The following is a 16,556-nucleotide window of genomic DNA, read 5'->3' as shown; positions in this document are numbered from 1 at the left end:
ATGAAAATATATATATAAAATAATGTTTCATTTAACCCCAGGTCCATAATAGCATACCCCCTCCCTCACCCGCTCACACCCCCCATGGATGGGGATAGCTTTAAATTAGTATTTTAATTAAGAGATTAAATTCTGAACGGATGAACCGATATTTAATATCAATCGGATTCCACTAATTTTTTGACATGTGGCACTTTTAAGTCTAACTCTTAATAAATCACGCTAGGGTTAGATGGGTTACGGGTTCTGCTGTGGTTGTTTTTTTTTTTTTTTTTTTTTTTCCAATTATTAGAATACTAATTATATTTTAATTTAAATTATCCACGTGTCAATCATCCTATGGTATCCGATTTTCTTATTAAAACAGACCATTCGGTCTAAATTTGCACCCTTTAATTAATAGTCAGATATTTTATATCTGATCTATGAAGCTTTTTTTTTTTTTAACATATATATATATATATATATATATATATATATATATATATATATATATATATATATATATATATATATAACACCAAGTTGTTTTGTTCTGACCATTTTATACGTCTTCTTACTTTTTGCTTTTTGCTTTCATCATCGTAATTCACTATGTTATTTAAAAAAAAAAAAGAAAAAAAAAATTGTGTCCAAATTAAGTTAATTTTTTTTTGGCTCGGCACTTTAATTTTCCATTTTATTTTGGCATTTTGAATTTTTTCCAACACGAGATGATGTTGTTTGTTTCCCTTTTCAAAGAGCCAAAATCAAAGAAAAAAAAAAGAAAACCATAATTTGTTGCATATTTGGATTCCTAAATACGAGCATGATAAAACTAGGGGTTAAAGTGAATGATTTGGATATTTTGAGAGGTTGTTTTGAGTAATTCAATAAAAGTGTCATAGTTATCATCAAATGTATCCCCACCCCCACGGGCCAAACCACAGTGAGACAGAGCACGAAGGCAAGTCCCTAGAATCCTCTTTAACCGACCACTTTTGAGATACATGTATCTAACACCACAAACCGAAAAATGAACATAGCTATATTTATGTATAATTACATCACTAATAATCACTATATGTATATATATACGAGAAGAGTTGAGTTAAAAAAAGACAGCCATCAAACACAAAATAACTTGCCACTAAAAGAAAAGCAAAGAGAGAGAGAGAAAAAAACAAAGAAAGAAAAGCAAAGAAAAAAGAGAGACACCCAACCCCCACGACACGATGTCGAATTTGCATTTGCCCAACGGCACCACAAACACGGCGCATGCTACCAGAGGCGGGGTCGGAGAACACGTGTCCTTCCACATGTTCTTCGACTCCTGGATGGTGGAGCAAAACTACCAACTCCAAGAACTCGTCTCCGCCACCAAGGAGTGGGGCGGGGGATCAGTGCTGCTGATTCCAGACGTCGTGGAGCAGGTGGTCCATCACTACGAGCATTACTACAAGACGAAATCAATGTGGGCAAAGAAGGATATTTTGTCAATGTTCAGCCCGACGTGGACGCACAGCCTGGAGAAGGCCTTCATGTGGGCGGGCGGGTGGAGGCCCGCAACGGCCTTCCACCTGCTCTACTCCAAATGCGGCCTCCAGCTCGAGGCCGCGTTCGAAGACGACTATCATCTACCAAGCGGGCTCAACACTGGGGACCTGGGCGATCTCTCGCATAGTCAGATGGTGCGGGTGGACGAGTTGCACAAGCGTACTTTATGGGAGGAGAAGATGATAACCGAGAAGCTGGCTAAGAAGCAGGAGACAATTGCCGACTCTTCGATGGTCGGGTTGACTCACTCTGTGGCGACCGAGTTGATGATTCGTGTGGAGGAACATGATCATGATCAACAGGTGGTAGTTGATGCGGCTCTGGCATCCAAGGAGAATGGGCTGGTGAGGGTTCTGCAGATGGCCGATGACTTGAGGCTCAAGACGCTCAAAGAGTTGATCCTTATTCTCAGTCCTATTCAGGGTGCTTACTTCCTTATTGCTGCGGCCGAGCTCCACCTCAAGATTCACGAGTGGGGGAAGAATCGAGACGCTAGCCGCAAGCGCCGCCGCCACCACCACACCACCACCACCACTACTACTGCTAATAAATGATCTAGCTAGTACGTACGTATCTGGGCATGCATGGCCCGGGACCACCACCACCACTGTACCATCTCTAATAATAAAACATCCACTATATGTTTTCAATATTTTCGTTTGGTTATGTTATCGTATAATTTTCTTTTCTTTCACTATGAAGGTAAGCTAAATAAATCTTTTTCAAGGTACTGCTACCTTTCAGTTATTTCCCTACTTTTCAGGCAGATGTTCCTTTTGTGCATGATCTGTTGCTTTGCTGCAGTTATTTTCCCGTCCTTTTTTCTTCCTTTCTTTAATTGAATTTCTTTCCACGGAAATAACCACTGTCTGTGCATGGGCCGTGTTCTGTTCTCCGCTTGCCAGCACATACATCCGTTGCCAATTGATTCCACCGGTCCGGCACCCTTTCTACATGAAAAAAAACGGCGTCGCTTCACCTTCTTTTCATTTGAGTTTTTCTCTTTCACCGTAGCATATACATTTCCGTACAATACTGAGGCCTACTGTGATGTGTGTTGCAAAAATTGCAAGTAGAATTTGTGTTGTTATTTCAACTATTGTTGTTTACTCTGTTTAGTATATAAAATGGAGAGCTCACTCACTCGACACTCTCACACACACGCATAGGAGAATTCTATTAAACCTGAAAACTTTGACTTATTTTGAAAATTTTGACTTATTCCAAATCGCTATAGTTCATGTGGTATTTATAGGATTTGCCCAACATAAATCTAGTTCTTCACCTCTAAATAGTACATGAACTTTAATTAAAACCAAATACATGAATAAGCTAATTTAATACATGAATTAATCTTCTAGAATATTCTTTAATACATTTAATCTATTAATTAACCTTCTAGAATATTCCTTAATACATTTAATCTAGTTTAATTAACCTTCTAGAATAATCCTTAATACATTTAATCTAGTTTAATTAACCTTCTAGAATATTCCTTAATACATTTAATCTAGCTTATTATCTTTATACATTTAATCTAGTTTAATTAACCTTCTAGAATATTCTTTAATACATTTAATCTAGTTTATTATTTCGGGTTTGTCTAGGATGAGATCTCAGCAACACAGCTTATATGAGATATTTTTTAATGATTTGTGTATTGTATTCGTAAATATCATTAAACCTTCGAACTCATAACCCCTTCAAGCATGTGAGAATTCTTACCATTGGACACAACATATTAAGAAAATTTCCTAACAAGACGCATGTATATCACAACTCTACAATGTATAATAATTAGGGGTGGAGATCGGAACAGAATTTCCGATTTCCGCCGAATCCGATCCGATTATTTCCGATTTCGGAATGATTTTTTGTAGTCCGATTTCCGAAATTCCGATTTCCGAATTTTCCGAAAAAAATCGGATCGGAAGCGGAATTTGATATAAAACCTCCGGAATTTCCGAATTCCGATCCGAAAATAATTCCGAAAATTTCCGAAATTTTCCGAAATTTTAATACATTTAAAATGTATTACATAATTATATATTTTCATACTAATAAAACTGAGGTTTTGTTTGGGCTGGACTATAAATTGATTGTTTTATTCTTATTTTTTATTCTGGCCCATGTACTAATGGCCCAATTTAGAAACCAAAATGCCCAGCATATCTCCTCTCAAACCTAATCCAATTTTCACTTTGTCTGCGCCGTCTTGCTCTTCTCCTCACCTTCATACCTAATCGTCCGATTCGTCTTTCTTCTTCGCAGAGAGCTGCTTTGGCTATTCTTCGTTTTCGTTACGTTCTTCAGTCAAATACTCCCTCTGTTCCACAATAACTGTCTCTTTTTAAAAATATTTTTGTTCCATATTATCTGTCACTTTAGATTTCCAATACCGCATTAAATGCATTTTTTCCTGTTTTAACCTTATTAATTCAACTATAAATATTAACTCTCTCTTATCACATCATTAAATAATCAAGGTTATTTTAGTCTTTCTAATATATTTTACCTAAAATCAAGACACATTTATTGAGCTTCTTAATCCTTGTGCAAAGCTAAAAACGACACTTAATAAGGAACGGAGGGAGTATTGAGTTAATCTTCGTACTTGTTACTCCTTCGAGTTGCTCGCTTCATCAATGCACCGATCGATTTCAATCATGTATTGATAACATTTTTCCCTTTTTCTTTGCTTTGTAGCTTCAGTAGATGGTTGGTTGTTTTAGGAATTATTAATGTGTAATACTTGATTTGTTCATGTAATATGAAGAAAATAGAATTTCTGTTTGCTTTACACTCGCCATTGATTTTGCTGTTGAGTTTTGGATTTTTTTTTTATTAATGTTTTTTTTGATCTGTTTTTCCTATTTCTCTCTCTTTTTCCGAAATTTTTCGGAATTCCGGAATTTTCCGAAATTTCCGATTTTTTCGGAATCGGAATCCATTTTAAGAATCCGAAATAATCGGAATCGAAATCGGAAGGCTATAATGATTTCCGAAAAAAATCGGAAATTTTCCGAAAGGCCTAGATCCGATCCGATCCGTCCGATTTCCACCCCTAATAATAATTATAAGGGCTCATTCGGTTACCTATATGGATTAGATTGGATCGCATGAAATTGGATTAACTCCCTACTGACTAATTAATTATTTAGTTAGTCGCATGTTCGGTTTCTTAGATTAGATTTTCTATTAAATTTATTAAACTCAGTTATTATATATGAATTGTCTATAAAACCACTTAGTTTACAACAAAATATGATTTTAAGGATAAAATTGTATTTTTTCTTTTTAGTCACCCTCTATTAAATTAATCTCAGGGGATGGTTCTACTAATTTAATGAAATAGTAGCATTTAATAGCGGACTTTGATTTTAGTAGCGGCTTTGAAAAAGTGTGAATCTTGCCAACCGGATATGTTATTAGCCCTTACTATTTAGTCAGTAGAATCTTATAGCGGTAACCGAACAAGCCCTAAAACTTATATACGTAATGTTAAATAAACTCCTAATTCTCATATAATTATTATTATATATTAAAAATTCAATATTAACAAATCTATATATAATAAATTTTAAAAATCTAAGGAAATGCGAATCAACTCGTGTAATTAAAAATTAATTTTGAAAGAATTTGAAGTTTGAATTGAATCGTAAATCGTAAGATTTGAAACAATTAACCTTATGTGTTCAATTCGAAAATAATATTCAAAGATTTGAAACGTTTAAGCTCAAGTCATATCAATTCGTAGACAATATTCAAATACGGTTAAACTCAACAATTTACAATAACGCATTATTCGAAGTAACTATGTATAGTTAAAGTTTAGTATCTTTTTTTAATTGAATTTTATCATAAAAAGAATAAAATTTAATTTATAAAAGTCGGAAGATTTAATCGATTCAAATAGTATGGTTAGATTAAATCTTACGATTTACGGTTTGATTCTTACATTTTTTTACGAATTAAATTTACTTTATTTTTTATTAAAATTGAATTAAAAGGATATTAGACTTTAATTATAAATAGTTAACTCGATTAATACGTTCTTGTCAATGGTTGAACTTAATCGATTCAAATCTTTGAAACATATTTACAAATTGAACGGACTTGAGCTTAATCGATTCAAGTCTTTCGATTTGGTTCTTACGTATGTTATGAATTAAATTTATTATTTTTTATGATAAAATTGAATTAAAAAGATATTAGATTTTAATTATAAATAGTTACTTCAATTAATACGTTTGTGTCAATTATTAAGCTTCATTGATTCAAATCTTTGATTAACGTTTACTACCTGAAAGAATTTGAGCTAAATCAATCATATCTTACTATTTGATTAAACTTAATATTAAAAGAAAAATAACAATATAGTATTTTGAGTATATAGTTTTATTTTAAAGTAAGAAAACTAATTGGAATGAGTTATAATCTATTTTTTTCTTCTAAATAAACATCTTATTTTATTTTTTATTCGAATTTGTAACATTATCGATTCAGTAACCTAAGTGAGATTGTATTAAGTCACACATTTTTTTATATTTAATTGAGTATTTTTTTTATATTTTTGAATAGTGGCGTTTATGAATTTATATAATTAATAATAGATGTTTGGGGATATTGAACCGCAGTTCTTTATACTTTTTAAATTTTATTATATTTAATTTGTTAATAATTTATTTAACATTATTTAAACACTTATATTTATTATCACGTCCATTGTGTCTTACCAATATATAAAATGATTGTTAGAATTGTTCGGTAAAATTACAGTTTATGTCCCTAAACTTTATCACTAAAATGATTTATGTCTTAATATTTCAATCCACGCAATATGTCTTTTAACTTGCCATTTTTTATCACTTTATGTTCTGCCGTTATAACGGCAGCTAACTTCGACGGAAATAGCACGTGTGGCTCACGTGACGTCTATGTGGCCGTTAAATGTGATGTGGAATAATATATTGAATATTAAATGTTGACCCGACACACGAATTTACTAATTTCATCTAACTCACTCTCCCAAATTACTAATTCACAGTTCATGCTTAATTCCCATAAATCCTAATTTGTCCACACTTCACAATTTCAATTTCCTCAATCCACTCCCAAATTTTCAATCCAATCTGCATTCTTGGTCGAACCCATATCAAACTCGAAGTCATAAACCAATAAAAAAATCCAAACATTCTCACATTTGAAGAGTTTTTTCCCTTCACAGACGCCGCACTGCTTTGGGTGATTTCTGGAGAAGAAAATGTCAAGAAGGAGTGAATCCGGCCTTCAGTGGACTCCAAACTACAGTAAGTATCCTTAACTTTGAGGAAATTACCAAAATCGAAAATTGGTCAAAGATAACAACTTTGAGGAAACTTACCAAATTGAAAATTGTTTTGCGATTGTGATGCTTTAACTATTCAGACATTAAAAAACTTGAGAAGACGATTCTGCTATTTTCGAATTTCACCTCAATTAAAGGATTCGAAATGAGATTTTCGAATTTCACCTCAATTACGGGTTCATTGGGGGTATGGCGAATTAGGGATTTTAAAATAGAAATAAGGGAGGAGATTGACGTGTCGCTCCACATCACGTTTCATCGGCCAGGGAGACACTGGGTGTTGTCCAGCTCGACATTTAACGGCCACATAGACGTCACGTGAGCCACACGTGCTATTTCGTCGAAGTTAGCTGTCGGCGGTAACGGCAGTACATAAAGTGATCAAAAGTGGCAAGTTAAAGGACATATTTCGTGAATTGAAATATTTGAGGACATAAATCATTTTAGTGGTAAAGTTAGGGACATAAACTGTAATTTTCCCGAATTGTTCATATAAGTTAATGTGCATGAATGGTTAGCAACGTTGAATGTAGTGTAAGATCTCATGTTTAATTCTCTTTCATGAAATTTATAAGGATCGTATTTGAGACATTTTAAAGATTTTCTAGTCCGTTAATTAAAATTGTAATATGATGCTAAAAAAAATGTTATATTTCTTGTTATATCAACTTGGAACTATCCGTTTAGTATGTCAAATCTATTTCTTAATTTTATTTTCTTATCCTGGTGCAATTATTTTCTTTCTAAAATTCTCATAAAGTGTACAAATGATTTTTTATTTTGAAATTTTTACGTATGTGTATTGTTTTTATGTGTATAATATTACCAAAACAAAAAAAATCGTAGCCGTTGCCTCCGAACCCCCGTTAACTTTTAGTACACCATTTTTATCGAGTGTTATTTATATATTTTATTATAATTAATTTCGAACACTCTTGTACAAAATCATGGACATGTCGAACAAAAATGCGGTAAAATATATTCAATGCATAAGCATCACTCTCAAATTATCTAAAGCTTGTTATTATAAAGAAGAAAACTAAAAAACAGAGCAAAACAGGGGATGTTTTGTTTGTGAAAAATTACCCCGCTTGTATTTATTTATTAATTATCTATCTATATATCTGCAGGGGCGGTGGACTCAGGCCCACCATCAATTTATAATTTATCCCCAATATTATACATATTTATACATTTAGCCCATTTTATTTTTATTAATTAGTACACCCAAAATATAAATTAATGCAACTATTTTCTTTTATATTAAACATTATGTGTAATTTATCTGCTTTTTTAAGTTAAGAGTTAATAATAACCATACACTGAACTACATTTGCGACATAATAATTAATTTGTTCGACCAGAATAAGTAGATTTTCATAAGCATATACATCATCAATAAACGGACACTTTTGCCTTTTATTTTCCCAAACCAAAAGCAACAAATCGTCCGCAATAGGTAATTTGTTTTTCCCAAAACCCAGGCCCATAACTCTAATACTATTTTACCAATTTGGGTCTCCGTAGTTCTGCGACAAAGCTGGTCCTAGTCGGGATTCGATATTTCCACCACCTTTATTTACCAAAAAAATACATGTCAAGTTTTTAAATGCATGTCTAATTAGGAATTAGAATGCTTGTCTCTTCTTTTTGTGTGTGTGTGTGTGTGTTTGTTTGTATGTTCAAACCTGTTGTCTTAATAGTTTGTTCTCTTCCATGAGTTGCATTCTCTGCAATTTTTGTGTGGTTATTAATAAGGAAAGAAACTAATAATCAAACATTATCGAATATGTATCTACAAATATACTTACGAAACGGAAACCAAAACCGAAACTCGTTTTATTTAAAACACCTTGCCACGAGCAGGTACACGATATATACCATCGTTAATACTCGAAACAATTTAGATTTTGGCAATGTAGCCAAAATATGAAGGCCAGTGATTTCGGTTTCAAATCATAATATATTCTAACACATATATAGTAAGAAGCATATTAATAACTTACTATATAGTATTGTATACTCAATATAATCAAGCATATAACAATCTAAAATAATTGAGTTAATTATATGAAAAGTTTTTGGATATACAGACCTTTTCTTGAAGCTGATTGACCTCTCTCATGATTTTCTCCTCCTGCCAATTAATATATATTATTATTAAATCAAAATAATTCGATCAAGATAACTGCACTGTTTAATTCCATATATATATATATATATATATATTACATACACACACACACAAGCACGCGCGCACACACACAAACGCACACCTTTTTCTCCATAATACGTCTCAATCCAACTTCCATTGCCTGCTCAAGACACTGCAACTCATCAATACTTAATCCTTGAAGTTCCTCTTCTCTCATGCGCCTGTCGACGACAACAAACTTTCTAGTTATAATATATATAGATTATATATATATATATATATATATATATATATATATATATATATGTATATATAATAATAAAAAGTGCATATATAGCATTTGCATCGATATATAGATGGAATATATATGTAAAATTAGACACATAGAAAATGCAAGTAACCTAAGTTGATGGCTTTTCTCAGCCACTTCTTTGTTGCTGTCCCGGACTAGCTGATGCATTGCGTATATATTTCACCAATTTTAATTTTAGTAAAACATCGTTAGGCAGATATATAGTAAAGGACGAAAATCGATAATTCTGAATTATCGATCAAAAATATTGTGATGTATAGCTAGCCATTAATGTACATTGAATATATATATAGCAATAATTTAGAATAATTACCTGCAGCTCCGATGGCTGCTTTAACTCATCAAGGTTCTTTGAGTGCAAATTATACCTTTCAATTATGTCCTTCATACTTCATCACACACGAAACGGATCGAAAAAAAAGAAAATGATAGAGTTATAGGGTTGTTCACATATTATATGATTGGATTTTGGTTCTAAATTCACAAATAGGTATATGTTGCATAGACATTGGAACGCGGAAACGGCGAAGCGTAGAAAAGCATACGGGAAAGTGACGTATTCTAGAAGAGCTAATAGCACACCCCCGTGTTATTTCTAATTGTCAAAAAAGTCCTCGTGATAAAACAATTAGCAAATTCCCCTTTATGCTGTACTTTAGATTGCACAGTGCCCCATTTATCAAATTCAATTGTTGAATTGAATGAAAAGACAAAATTATCCCTCATATAAAATAAAGCAGAATATCCAAAACCCAATTAAAAATATTGTGAAAAAAGAAAAAAAAAAGCAAGAGCTGCCCCTCTTCCTTCAAACTTCCACCACCACCCGCGACAATTACCTCGTCCCGCTGCCGCCCCATACTCCCGCCGGTGTCGGCCGTCTACCTCTCACAGCCCAAATCAGTCGTCCACCACCGCACATCCCACACTCGCATATCAGACCGACGCAAACCGCCGCCATAGTGGTGCTTTGATTTGGTGGAACTGTGGCATTTATCGCCGGTTGAAGTGGTCGAAGTTCCTTGGGAGATATGGAACAGATGAAAGGGGGTGTTAACCTTTCCTTTTGGCATTTGTGAGATTTTGGCGAGTCGAGGGTTTTGTTGACGTCGACGGTGGAGAGGGTAGTCGTAGACTCCGGGAGGTAGTGAGGCGGGCGGCGAAGCGGAGGTTGTGGCAAAGTTGGGCGGCTAGTTAGGAGTTTTTTGAACTGGCCGGCAATGGTATTTTTGGGTGTAGTGTAGGAGAGGGTTTTTATGAAAGTGTAAGGGACTGAAACAAAAAAATTGAAAACTCCATTTTGGTGCTTATAAAAAATTCAGGGTGAATCTGCAATTTTTAAATTTGTGTCTTTTAATGTAAAAAAACTACACTCTCAGTCGCAAAGTTCGCGTGTGCAACACACGATAAGTTATTAGGGGTCCCTGCCAATTATTTTAACACGGGGTTTACGACAATTAGATTACACAAGCGCAGTTATTGCAAAAAAGAAAAAAACCATTCTAAAAAGTAGGACAGAAGAATGTGGGAATATGTGTAAAAATTAAAAATTATAGGGGTATATTTATAAATAATAAATATATGTATATATGTTTTTTTTATGTATAAATAAATTTTTTGTATATATTTTCATACAAATATCCTCAAATAATATTATTATAAACTAGTATCATTGGAATTGATCAATTGATCACTAAATGACCTACATAACTAAGTAATCAACTAAATATTTAAAAAATTTACTTTTGAATAAATGTTTCTTTTTTGAAAATTACAAAAATGGCCCGTGTCAGACACGAAATGTGTCCGAAACACCAATACACAAGCACTCGTAAATACATACACATACATTTATATATAAACATCTATCTATGTAGAGAGAGAGAGAGAGAGAGAGAGAGAGAGAGAGACCTGGTGGTGGCATAGGTGAAGAAGTGAATTGGGGTAATAGAAGAAGAGGAGATGATGAGGAGGCCAATTTCAGCATCGCAAAGAATAGAGAGTTCTTCAGCTTTCTTGAATAGCCCCTTCCTTCTCTTTGTCAATGTTACCCGCCGCGCTGCCACGTTGGCGATTTTCTTTATCTTCATCTTCTCTCTCCCCATTTTTTTGTATGTATGTATATATTTCAAACGATTTTTTGTTTTTTTTTTTCAGCAGAAATTTAAGAATTAATTACTGCTTCATGGCAGAATAATACAGGTTAAGAGAGAGAGGGAGAGAAGCATTCTATATGCCATTTTTGGAAGATAACATATGAGAGAGACTACAAAAACCAAAATACCCAACAACAAAAATTAAAAATAAAATAAAGAGATACTCTAAATAACTTAAGATATAGACTTCATTAGGCCACTGTTTCTTTTAGATCCAGATGATGAGAGAGAGAGAGAGAGAGAGAGAGGCTGTAAGATAAACCCACAAATAAGACAAGGGTATATATACGAGGAAGTATAGTAATAGAAGGAAAGAGGGAAGAAAAGATTGGTCGGAAAATTGAATTGCTTTTAGTCTTTTACCAAATTGTAGCTTTGAAGTGATGGGTTTTTGGGTGGTGGCCCGGTTTATTTGGTGTATTGGAAAAATTACAATCACCTGATGTATGGATAATTTACGAAAAAGTCCCTTTTATTTGGATAATTACATTTACTTTCTTCAATTATGATTTTTTTCTTGCACCTCTATTTTTTTGGTGTCAAATTCAACATAATGATCTAGATATTGTGGAATGTGCTCTAATTTGTACTCATTTTGTGTAAATATACAGTTTCTGATACACCACAATCTGATATATACAAGGCAAAAAACACGTATTATAATCATTTTGCTTCAAAATGTGGAGTTCGAATGGATAAAACGGGTACAAAAGTGATAATATTCCATGTAATCTCGAAGATTCCACTAAATTTGAAACCGCAATTGTGGACGTGTAAGAAGATTTATAGTATGATGGGAGGTTGTAATTACGCAAACAAGATGAGAGTTTTTGTAATTTGATCGTACCTCAGGGGTTGGTTGTAATTTATCTGATATAAATATCGAAAATAGAAAGAACTCTTTCTTTTTTCTTTGTTTATTAATTACTATTATAATTGTTTATTTTTGTGGTGAAACAGGTAGCCAGCTGTTTATTTCTCTTGGCCATGGTTGCTTATGATGTCTATTCGGTCAAACAAGGACAAAGAAATCAATATTTATTCTCTAAAAAACAAATCATATTTAATTATTTGCCCTGAGTTTGTATTGTGTATGGTTAGTGCCAAATCTCTGATAAAAAAAAATAGTTAATACACTCACATCCCTGAGGTATGCTTAAATAACTGTAAGGTCCCTGTGTTACCGATAATTACACTCACCCCCTGAAAGGTAGTTAAAAACTCTAAACGGATAATGCATTGGATACATTATTCCGATAGGGTTCTAATGGACTATTACTTTTAGCTAGTTGTGGAGATAACATAGAGTTATGAGGAGTTATGGGGTGACATGGCTCCCCCAATATCCTTTAAATCACCCATAACTCTTTGTTGTCTTCAGCACTTCCTGAAACCAATAGTCCGTTAGAACTCTATCGTAATAACGCATCCAATGCATTATACCATTGGAGTTTATAATTACGTCTCAAGGGGGTGATTGTAATTATCGATACCACAGGAACCTTCAAATTATTTAAGTATATCTCAGGGGTGTAGGTGTAATTTACCCAAAAAAAATTGGTTAGTGCCAAACTCGGATGGAATGTAGTGTAAAAAGCTTTTCCGGATTTTTTTCTTAATTTATTTTTTAATTATTCGATTAGGGCGAACAAAAGAGGGAAAATAATACTGCTTCTTGTGGATGAGAATTAGCAAGGAGGAAAAACTTTATAGGCTTTTCTGGGCCATGGAATAAAAATAATAAAAATGTAATTAATTTTGCACATTTAAACTAAATCGTTATTGCTTATGGGTGTCTTTTTGATTTATTTTTTAAATAGATATTAAAAATAAAATAAAAATTAAATTGGGAATCGGAAATTCTATTTGTTTTAGTTTTGAATTTTGATATAACTTCAAATTCAAATAAATAAATTAGAAAAGTCAAAATCAAAATTTTTGAAATTAGAGCTGTGGCAACGAATTCTTATCTGCGATTTAGACAAACAAGAAAAATTTGCACAAAATAATTTATTGAATTAAAATAAAATATCGTTAATCCTCTGATTCTTCTCTCAAGAAGAATATGCGTTTGACTTTGAATTTCCTTGAATTTGTTGAAGAACGACTTGAATATTGTAGAGAGAATTTTCTCCTGTTTTTCTTCTTCTTGAGTTGTGTTTTGAATTGTGTAGAGAGGGTCCCTATTTATAGTGGTAGAATAAGAGTCCTATTTAAAGTCTACTTGATGACGTGGCGCGATTTGATTGGCTCTCTTTAAATTGATATTTATCTCTTATAACTTGAAAGAGAAGAAATAATCATATTGGCCAATAATTAATTGATAATTATCTCCATAACTTATTTTGTAAGATAAATTATAAGGGTAAATTACAAAAAAACCCCTGAGGTATGGTCAAATTACAAAAACCCCCTCTTGTTTGGATAATTACATATACCCCCCTCGACTATGATTTTTTCTTACACCTCCACCCTTATTGTGCCAAATTCAATATAATCATCTAGATTCCATGTAATGTGCTCTAGTTTGTATTCGTTTTGTGTAAAAATACAGTTTCCAATGCACTACAAACTGATATACACAAGCTAAAAATCACATATTATGATCATCTTACTTTATAATGTAGAGTTTGAATGGTATAAAACGGGTACAAAAGTGATAATATTTCATATAATCTCGAAGATTCCACTAAATTTGAAGAGCTGAGGGGGTGGTTGTAATTATCCAAACATGAGGGGTGTTTTTGTAATTTGACCATACCTCAGGGGGGTGTTTGTAATTTACCCAAATTATAATTTAATTTAGACACTATTTAATTGGCTAATTTAATTAACCAATTAATTAATTTTATACGTATACAAGAGCAGAAATATTTACTCCAAAATTGGTAATTTTTGGGTTCGGTGGAACCTTCACTGTGAACCCTACATCACTTCAGTCTATAAATACTGTGTTAAATGATTTTTTATGCTATGCTCGTTGTATGGGTTTTCACTTTTTAATTAGTAATACTAAATACTAGGGTCCTGTTTGGTTGCTAAGATAAATTATGATTAACTAAATAGTTGAACTTAATTTAATGTTTGGTATCCTCAATAGATTGACGGGTTGACCCGCTAAAATTATATAATCATGGCTTATTTTTGCCTTATCTTGGCTTATCTTGTCTTCTAATGAATTTTTTTGTTGGACGTTTCAAACTCCAATAAAATAATTGGGTTTCATTAGATTATTTAATCTTATCTTGGCTAATCTTATCTTGCCAACCAAACAGGGCCTAGGAGTATAAACTAGCTAGTATTCAATGATATAATGAACACAAACATACTCAATTTTGTAATGAGAAAAATGCAAATGAAAACAAGGTATTCTAGAAGCTCTATGCTCTCCACTCTCTCAAAACTCGGTAGTAAATGAACTACAGATCTCTCCCATTTTGTACAATCCGAGAGTTCTTTGTTTTGTAAAAAATGAACACAGCACTAGAAGAGATAATGAATATTAGTTGGTCAGTGGATTAGTGAATTAATTAAACATGTACTAAAATTATTCATATATATATGTATAATCGTCCATTAACTAGCAATAATTATTCATTGATATCTTAGGTTAAGATATTATATTACCTCTATATATATGTATACATATATATGCTATTTAATTAGAAAATTTCTGGAAATAACACTTTTTTTTTGGTTTAGATACATTTTATAATTGGATCAAACATTGTAATATCTATGAATCATTAATCGGATCACACCTTCAGCATTTTCTTCTTTTGTGCATGATTCGAGAATGTTTAAATATAATGGACCACGTAATGAAAAGTAATTAAAAACAGAGTAACAATAACCTTAATTTACAATTGATTGGTTAAAGGTTCTTGATTAGCACATAATTATAAGATTAACACATTACTTAACTGATTAACAAGTTGAATTGGAGCTCAAAGCCAATGGTTAATTAGACCGTACATTTGATCAATAATGAAAACAAACAAGAAACAGATATTAATGGACAAGGTTTACGTAGTTTCTGCCTTCATTCTAAATAAAATTAGCTTATATATATACTCCCTCTTTCCGATATTAGTTGTCATTTTTATTTATGTATCTATTTTTCGACACATACAAAACATGGGGTATACTAATTGCAATAAACTCGAGCTTTTAATTTATGATCTATCTTTTATGGTATGTTTTCTTTTAAATTATTATTAGTTTTTTTTTTTTTTTTTGGGTTTGCAGATATTGTTCTGGATATATTAATTTCTCCTCTGCACCAGTTAGCTGATTAAGTACATTTGAAAAATACTGGAATCGAGGTTGTGAAGTATACAAGCTAAGGCCAATGGTAAGCTATATATATTAGTTCATCCGTTTCTAAATATATGTCGTTTTTCACCTTCGCACAAGTCTAAAAAATCTCAATAAATATGTCTTGATTTTATGAAAATATATATAGATAGACCAAAATACCCTTGTTTACTAACTAATGTAGAAATAATGTTGGAGAGTTAATAGAAGTATAATTGAAAAAAATGTAACTAATGCTGCATTGGAATTGTAAAATGACATATAATATGAAACAAAAAAAAAAATCTTAAAAGAGACAGAAGTTGTGGAACAAATGGAGAAATATATATTGAGTGTGATATGGGTCATTCTGACCAAGATGAACAAATACGAGTTAAGAAGAAATAGCTCACTACCACAAGAAAAGATATTGAGCTGTGATCTCCAAATGACGACCCATGACTTCGGCATGCCGCAGTTCGCAGCTGAGGATAAAAATAACCCAAGTCCAATAACAAGGAGCGGGCCCAAATTACGAAGGCCCAGGAAATGTAACTTGAAGAGGACAACACCCTAATAAAAGGAAACCTTGGAGATCAAGAAAGGTCCATCTATAAATAGAAGAAACATCATCTCTCCAAATATACACATATACATACTTGCATATTTTACAGTAATAACATCTTAAATCACACGTAACTGACTTGATCGTCGGAGCTTTCCCGCCGGGATCTCCCCCGGCGTTGCAGGTAC

The 16,556-nt window shown here is 32.7% G+C and overlaps 3 protein-coding genes across 3 annotated transcripts in view; 2 read left to right on the top strand and 1 right to left on the bottom strand.

Moving 5' to 3' along the window:
• The window catches only part of GH9C2 (glycosyl hydrolase 9C2), a 77,502-nt gene that overhangs the window by 26,631 nt on the left and 34,315 nt on the right, over positions 1–16,556 (top strand). The window lies entirely within an intron of this gene.
• On the top strand, positions 589–2,674 carry LOC148772607 (protein DOG1-like 3). Its single transcript, XM_088817448.1, has one exon. The coding sequence runs from the start codon at positions 1,215–1,217 to the stop codon at positions 2,088–2,090; it is 876 nt and encodes a 291-aa protein (XP_088673574.1). The 5' UTR covers positions 589–1,214; the 3' UTR covers positions 2,091–2,674.
• On the bottom strand, positions 8,189–11,760 carry LOC105973709 (MADS-box protein JOINTLESS). Its single transcript, XM_088817475.1, has 7 exons — positions 11,263–11,760; positions 9,665–9,740; positions 9,440–9,489; positions 9,160–9,259; positions 8,979–9,020; positions 8,572–8,613; positions 8,189–8,456 (listed from the first exon to the last, which is right to left on the bottom strand). Exons 1-7 carry the CDS (start codon positions 11,454–11,456, stop codon positions 8,430–8,432), a joined length of 531 nt encoding a protein of 176 aa, XP_088673601.1. The 5' UTR covers positions 11,457–11,760; the 3' UTR covers positions 8,189–8,429.

The sequence above is a fragment of the Erythranthe guttata genome, chromosome 1, assembly GCF_056151865.1.
Source record: "Erythranthe guttata isolate IM_541 chromosome 1, IM_541, whole genome shotgun sequence".
NCBI lineage: Eukaryota > Viridiplantae > Streptophyta > Magnoliopsida > Lamiales > Phrymaceae > Erythranthe > Erythranthe guttata.
Note: the sequence above shows the minus strand (reverse complement) of the source record. Positions and strands in the feature narration are given on the sequence as shown.

Coding starts and splice junctions, on each gene's coding strand:
- LOC148772607 (XM_088817448.1), top strand. CDS start 1,215: ATGTCGAATTTGCATTTGCCCAACGGCACCACAAACACGGCGCATGCT.
- LOC105973709 (XM_088817475.1), bottom strand. CDS start 11,456: ATGGGGAGAGAGAAGATGAAGATAAAGAAAATCGCCAACGTGGCAGCG. Junction 9,741..11,262: donor TTCACCTATGCCACCACCAG/GTCTCTCTCTCT, acceptor TGTGTGATGAAG/TATGAAGGACATAATTGAAA. Junction 9,490..9,664: donor AGCAGCCATCGGAGCTGCAG/GTAATTATTCTA, acceptor GCAATGCATCAG/CTAGTCCGGGACAGCAACAA.